Here is a 7,168-nt window from a genome sequence, read left to right as displayed (position 1 = left end):
GATGGTCAGGAAAACAAAAAGAGAGGTTATGATTTTTTTGGGTGTTTTTAAAAAATATGTTTTTATTGATTTCCAGAGGGGAAGGGAGAGGGAGAGAGAACTAGAAACATCAATGATGAGAGAGAATCGTTGATCGGCTGGGCATATGCCCTTGAACGGAATTGAACCCAGGACCCTTCAGTCCGCAGGCCGATGCTCTATCCACTGAGCCAAACTAGCTAGGGCAAGAATTATTTTAAAAAGAAAATGCCAAAACTATAGGAGAAACTGGAAATATTTTGAAATATAAATAGATAATAATTCTCTCCCCCAAACCATTGGGCCCAGATGTCCTCACAGGGGTGGCTAATGTTGTGGTTTGGGGGCAGAGTCTGAAAGGGAGATGTCCCTGCCAGTGGTGCCCACCATGGCTTCAGGTGGTCCTCCCCCCACAGCCTCAACTTTCCCATCTATAAGGTGGGTCATGAGGGGCCTCTCCCCATAGACCCCCTGAGAGAGGCCTCTTGGAGCCTTAGCTTCCCAGACTGTACAGTGGGGTGGGAACGGAGGTGACTTCACAGGGTCGTGATCAGAAGCCAGTGATTTAGAAGCACAGAGTTCTTGGGGGCAGGCCCAGCTGGCAAAAAGCCGTGTTTATAATGTCCATTCACCCTGAGGCCACATTAGCGGGTTGACACACCACAGCCCGTGTGCCAGCCCTACCAGACATGAAGGGTTTTTACCTTGTACCTTTTTAAGTTTGGGGCGGGGGGTGGGGGCGGGTGGATCAAAAGAAGACTATTCCCAAATATGTGAAAATTCAACAGAATTCAGATATCAGTGTTCACCAACAATGATTTGTTGGAACACAGATGCCCATATGCCAACGTGAGCCGAAATAGCGACTCTCTGGTCTTTGTAGGAAAGGTGTGCCAACACCATGCTATACGGTCACGGGAGCTAGAAGGGAAGGGCCTGTCCCTGCTGACTGTTTTAAGCTGGGGCAGCTGGAAGGCTGACATCACGTCCTGAGAGCAGGAGAGTCTAGTCCACGGGGGCCTGCGAGCTCTGAGGGGCGGCGGGCATGCAGCCGGGCCTCACCAGCATATCCTCTTCACACAGCGCATTTTGGAAGACAAGGAGGCCAGCCCGCTCCCTGCCGCCCTTGTGCAGCCCCACACTGGGAAACTCTGCTGGTTCCTGGATGAGGCGGCAGCCCGGCTCCTGACCGTGCCCTTCGAGAAGCATTCCACTTTGTAGCTGGTCCCCGGGGACACCACCGTTGCGACCGCTGCGGCTTGAGGGGCCTGGGATCGTCCTGGGGCCAGGCCCCTCCACGGCTGTGTTCTAGGCTTCACGTTAGACAAGCCACATGGTGCTGACAGGGCCTGGCCACTGGCTCTGCCCAGATATTAAAAGGCGCTTTGGCCCAGCCGGTGTAGCTCATGGTTGAGCTGGTTGAGCATCGACATATGCACCAGGAGGTCGCCGGTTCGATTCCTGGTTGGGGCATATGCCTGGGTCGCGGGCTTGATTCCCAGTAGGGGGTGTGCAGGAAGCAGCTGATCGACGTTTCTCTCTCATTAATGTTTCTCTCTCTCTCTCTCTCTCTCTCTCTCTCTCTCTCTCTCTCTCTCTCTCTCTCTCTCTCTCTCTCTCTCTCTCTCTCTCTCTCTCTCTCTCTCTCTCTCTCTCTCTCTCTCTCCCCCTTCCTCTCTCTGAAATCAATAAAAACATTTAAAAACTATAATAAAAGGAGCACTTGCTCCAAGTGTCCACTGTCTTGTGGTCCTTGGTGGGCAGTGGGACAAGGGGCTCCCAGGCCGACTCGAAGCCCCCATCCCAGCAGGTGGAGGACAGGAATGGTGTCCGCGCTCGGTTCCGGGGGCCGTGCAGCAGGTACCACAGCATTTACTGACTCAGTCCTGTGGTGTGACGTCAGGGAGGTGGCAGGGTGGCTCCGTCTGGAGGCTCTGAGGGAAAGTCTTCCCAGGCTCCTCTGGGGGCTGCCAGCAACCCCGGGCTTGTGACAACATTGCTCTAGGCCTTGTCCTCACAAGGCTTAGGACCACCCTAAGTCCAAGATGAACTCATCTCAAGATCCTTAGCTAATTATATCTGCAAAGACCCTTATTCCAAATAAGGTCACATTCTGAGGTTCCCGGGGTTAGGACCTGGACATACCGTGTATGTGTGCGTGTGCATGTGCTAAAATACACATAATGTAAAGCTCACCATCTTAACCATTTCTCGGTATCCAGAAATGGTACAGTCACACTGTTGTACAACCATCCCCACCACCTATCTCCAGAACTTACCATCTTCCCAAATTAAAGCTCTGTCCTATTAATCGGTAGCTCCATCTCCCCCTCCACTAGCCCCCCACTCTACTCTGTCTGTGAATTTGGTCTAGAGGCCTCATGTAGATGGGATCATACAGTGTCTGTCCTTCTGTGTCTGCTTTTACTCAACATCATGTCCTCAGAGTCAACCATGTTGTCACATGTGTTACAATTTCCTTCCTTTTATGGCTGAATAATAATCCACTGTGTGGCTGGACCACATTGTGCTTCTCCATATCTATGGGCACCTGGGTTGCTTCCATGGTTTTGCTCTTGTGAATAATGTTGCTACAAACATTGGTGTAAACTATCTCTGAGACCCGACTTTCAATTCTTTTGGGGATATACCCAGAAGTAGAAGTGCTAGGTCAGATGGTAATTCTGTTTTAATTTTTTAAAAATATATTTTCAGTGATTTCAGAGATGAAGGGAGAGGGAGAGAAACATCAATGAGAGAGAATCATCCATCAGCTTTCTTCTGCACGCCCCCTACTGGGGATTGAGCCTGCAACCTGGGCATGTGCCCCTGACCGGAATCAAACCTGGGACCCTTCAGTCCGCGGGCCAAACTGGCTAGGGCCTGTTTTTAATTTTTGGAGAAACCTCCATACTATTTTCACAGCAGCGGTACCATTTTACATTCCCACTAACAGTGCACGAGGGTTCCAGTTTCTTCATATCATCACCATTGGTTATTTCCTGTGTTTTTTTATAGTGACCTGTGCATGTTTCTTTCCAGGGGTACACAATTCAACCCACTACACACTCGCTCTGGGAGAGTTCCCACTGCACACACTCGGCAAATGTTTTTATATGTTTTCATTGATTTTAGAGAGAGGAAGGGAGAGAGAGAGAAACATCAATGTGAGAGGAACATCAGTTGGCTGCCTCCCACACGTGCCCTGACCTGGGATGGCACCCTGACTGGAAATCAAACCGAAGACCTTTTCGTGCATGGACAACGCTCAACCAACTGAGCCACATCAGCCAGGGCCGGAGCCGGTCTGAACCTCCACCCAGTCCCGCTGCAGGCCTGCCCAGAGCCTTGAATGTGTCAGAGGGCCTCTTTAGTCTCAACGGTGCCAGGACTGCAGCCTTTCCATCTGCTGGGCCCACCCAGCTTCTCTGGCTCCTGGGACCTCAGCAGAGAGTGGGAAGCATGGGGTTCTGGGGGCGTCCCGCAGATGCGCCTGAAGGGGACATGGGAATTGAAAGCTCAAAGCCGAAACCACAGAAAGAGAAGTTTCCTTCAACGTCTTGGGGTCAGTCTCTCAGATGTGAGAGTGAGGAAGTGGGCCGGGGGCTGGTCGGAAGGAAACAGGTTGAGAAAGCAGAGGAGGCAGCCGAAAGGAAGGTTGCCCAGCCGTGGGCTTGAGCAAGCTCAGGTGGCCATGACCCCTGGGGCGGAGTCCGGGGCGGGGTGGCTAGAGCAGAGGGGAAATGCTGAGAATGGCACGGGGACCTCACTGGGGGGCCCTTCCTGAGGCATCACCTCTCCGTGCCTCTCCCCATGACGGCAGCTGTCCCTGCACCAGACCAGCCTGTGGCTCCCTTTCACCTGGAGGGAAGCCCACCCTTCCTGTTGGCCCATAAGCCCCTGGGTGGCCCCTGAAACCCCCACCCTCCCCTCGTAACATCTGCCGCTCACTCTCCCTTTTTGGTCCCACCCACTCTGTGCTGTTCCCACCTTAGGGCCTTTGCATGCGCCCTGCCCCTGGCGACTGATTCTCTGTCCTCCAGCTTTTCGCACTTTCTTGGTCCAGGTGCAGCATCTCCTCCCTGCCCCTAGCATTTCCTGTCCCCTCCTGTTCCATTTTTCTCCCTTCCTCTCACCATTATCTGACAGTTTTGTCAGTGTGCCTATGATGGTCATGGGGGCTGCTGGGGCTGGAGAGGGTCACTGAGAGATGAGATGGGCTCTGCAGGGCCTGGTGGGAGGTGCTAGAGGTCATGGAATTTGGAGTGTGCTGGCTGGGGGCTGGGCTGGAGAGTAAGGGCACCTTTAATAGTCAAAGAATTGAAGGGAGATGAGGTGATTGCCTGGTGGGGCGAGGGATCCTGCTGGAGGTCAGGAAGTAGCCAATAACCCCTTAAATCTCCACACCTCCCATTCCCCCCTCATCTAGGACCCCACTGCTTGCTCCCTCAGTCTCAATACTGACTCCAGGGACGGGGGTGGGTATGGGCTCTCGCTCCTCAGCCTAGGGATTCTAGGGGCTGGGCCAGGGTTGAATCCTCTCAGCATTGCCCAGCATGGGGCAGGCACGGGGTAGGGGGGGGGGGCACCAGAGGGGGATAGACACCCCATCCCTGCTCATCCTTCCTTTCCCCTCACACCAACAACTGGTTGCCTGATCCTGCCAGACATCTGCCCCGCGTCCCTCCTCCAAAGCCAGCGGAATTGTCTCCCACCCCTGTACCCGCTGCTGGGGCAGCCCCTACAGAAACCAGCAGCTCTGGAGGCCTTGGCCCCGGGGGAGTTGGGAGGACGCAGGTGCAGGGTTGGGTGGGGCAGGGGGCGGGCATCCTCACCCCCCAGCACACACAATGGGAGGGCCGAGCTCTGGCTTTTGACCCCAGACACTGGTCGCCATAGCATCCAGGGTCCTCACAGGCTGCCCTGCTCGCAGAGTGCCCCTGAGCAGAGGAACCTGGGGAGCCGGGGGGTGGAGAGGGGTGTCTGCTTCACTCTAGGGCATCCTGGGACGCAGCAGGATGGGCGGGCGGCCTTCAAGCCCCCTGGACAAGCGGCAGCAGCAGCACCTGAGGGGTGAGTGAGGGTGGGGAGGGGTAGGGATGGGGAGGAGGGTTCAGGGTTGTCAGATACGCAGGATGCCCTATTAATGTGAATTCCAGATAAGCAATAAATAAACTTTTTTTTTTTAGTATAAGTATGCCCCAAATTTTGCATAAGGGCATAGTTATGCTAAAAAATAATTCCTTATTTACCTGAAATTCAAATTTAACTGGTGTCATGTACATTTTGGGGGTAAATCTGGCAACCTGACTACGGGCATGGGCTTGGGGTGTGGGGCACGGGCCAGGTGGGACCTGCCCTGGGCCCAGCCGGATCTCGGGGGATAATTCTTCCAGGGGGGCAGGGACCAATAGATCCCTCTGTGGACGCCAGGGACTGAGTCACAGTCCTATTTGAGACAAAGAAGGGTCAGTGCCCTTCGTCCTCCATGCACAGGGCTGAGTATTTACTGTGCACTGGGCACGGGAATACGATGGGTTCATGGTCTAGATCAGGAAAGGTCAACTCACCATTAGACAAATGGATTCAATCAGCTCTTCTGCAAGTGTCAGGTATTTCTATAGCGGCTTAAGGCAGATTTATTCCTCTCTCCTATAGAGGGGTACAGTGGCAGGCAGGCAGGGAAAAGTTAGATAACCTAGCTTCTCCCACTCATGGTTCTGCCACGCATGGCTTCTGTGTCTGAGGCCACCTCACGGTACAGAAAGGCTGCCGAAGCTCCAGCCATTGGGTCCACGTTCCAGGCAGCAAGATGGACTGGATGTTTTACATACAGTCAAGTGAGTGCATCTTAGGGAAACAGCTGGAAGAACTTTAACACTTGTGTGACCACCTCTTAGATGAGGACACAGAATACTTCCATCACTCCAGAAAGTTCCTCTGTTCTGGGCTGAGGCTTTTAAAAGATTTTGAAAAATTCTCTAGGTAAGGGGCGTGAAAAAGCTTCCAGGTGCAATGGGACTGTTCATTATCTTGATCGTGGTTTCTGGGTGTGGACATGGGTGAAAGCTCATTAAATTCTGTGCTTTATTCACGTTTGTTGTCCATCAGTTATAAGTTAAGCGGGAGTTGCCTTAACTGCCCCCCCCCTCCCCCAAGGATGGAAACAGACAGTGGGTGGTTAAGGGTGAATGGAACTTGGAGGATGTCTCGTGGGGTAACTTGGGGTGTGGGGTGACGGCAGAAGCCCACCAGTTACTTCCATCCTGGCTTGCCTGCCCCTGGTACGCGGCCTGACTCAGCCACCTTGCTGTTCCCTTGTCCTGCAGACCAGGTGGAGGCCCTGCTGAGGGACTTCCTGCCTCAATACCGCGAGCAGCTGGCCGCCTCTGTCCTGCAGCAGATTTCCCGGGAGCTGGTCCCCCAGGAGCCGGCTGAATGCCAACTGCTGCACAGCAAAGTGGGTGCCACAAATGAGGGGGGAGGGCTGCTGAGCACACAAGACTGCAGAGGCCATTGGTTCAGCGGCGGTGGGGGGGCTTCTCACACCTTTGTCCTTGCTGGTGCCACAACCTAGGATGGCTGTAAGCATTCACTAGCGTGTCCTGGGCTGGACGCTGGGGACACAGCAGAGACCGAGCCCCGTTCTGTCCTCTGGGGCTCACAGTCTGACTGGGGGGAAATGACCCCAAACAGGTGAACAGATCATGGCGCAGGGGAACTTCTGATAGGCGCTAGGAAATCAAGAGGAAGGGCACAGTTGGGTGCAGGGAATCAAGGTGCAGGGGGCCCCTTTGAGCTGAGATATAAAGGATGAGAAGAAGCCAGATCTGGAGCCCAGAATGGGAAGGGCATTGTAGGCAGAAGGCACAGCTGGGGCAAAAGCCCTGAAGTTGGGAAAAGCTTGCCCTGAGTGCCACACTCGAGGACACAGCACAACCACGGGATGCCCAAGTTTTTGCATGTGAGGTGACCTCTGTCTCGTGCACTTTCCGTTCCTCCTTGTACTTCAGTTGCCACTTCTTCCAGGAAGCCTCCCTGGATTGCCATTGCCCCCACCTCAGTCAGGCACCTCCCCTGAGACCCTCATCCCAGCAAAGCCCCAGGTCACACATTAGTCACCTCCATGGGTCTGCTCTGAGGGAGGAGC

General features: G+C 54.1%; 2 protein-coding genes across 2 annotated transcripts in view; both read left to right on the top strand.

Moving 5' to 3' along the window:
• The window catches only part of PGLS (6-phosphogluconolactonase), a 7,043-nt gene extending 5,632 nt beyond the window's left edge, over positions 1 to 1,411 (top strand). Inside the window, exon 6 of the mRNA XM_006772398.2 lies at positions 1,102 to 1,411. Within this exon, the coding sequence (XP_006772461.2) occupies positions 1,102 to 1,239 (138 nt within the window). The 3' untranslated portion in view covers positions 1,240 to 1,411. The remainder of the gene's footprint in view (positions 1 to 1,101) is intronic.
• Positions 1,412 to 4,886: 3,475 nt separating this feature from the next.
• Positions 4,887 to 7,168, top strand: part of FAM129C (family with sequence similarity 129 member C) — a 17,082-nt gene continuing 14,800 nt past the window's right edge. Inside the window, exons 1-2 of the mRNA XM_015569579.1 lie at positions 4,887 to 5,091; positions 6,348 to 6,478. Of these exons, the coding sequence (XP_015425065.1) occupies positions 5,037 to 5,091; positions 6,348 to 6,478 (186 nt within the window). The 5' untranslated portion in view covers positions 4,887 to 5,036. The remainder of the gene's footprint in view (positions 5,092 to 6,347; positions 6,479 to 7,168) is intronic.

The sequence above is a fragment of the Myotis davidii genome, unplaced genomic scaffold, assembly GCF_000327345.1.
Source record: "Myotis davidii unplaced genomic scaffold, ASM32734v1 scaffold306, whole genome shotgun sequence".
Classification (NCBI taxonomy): Eukaryota; Metazoa; Chordata; class Mammalia; order Chiroptera; family Vespertilionidae; genus Myotis; species Myotis davidii.
Note: the sequence above shows the minus strand (reverse complement) of the source record. Positions and strands in the feature narration are given on the sequence as shown.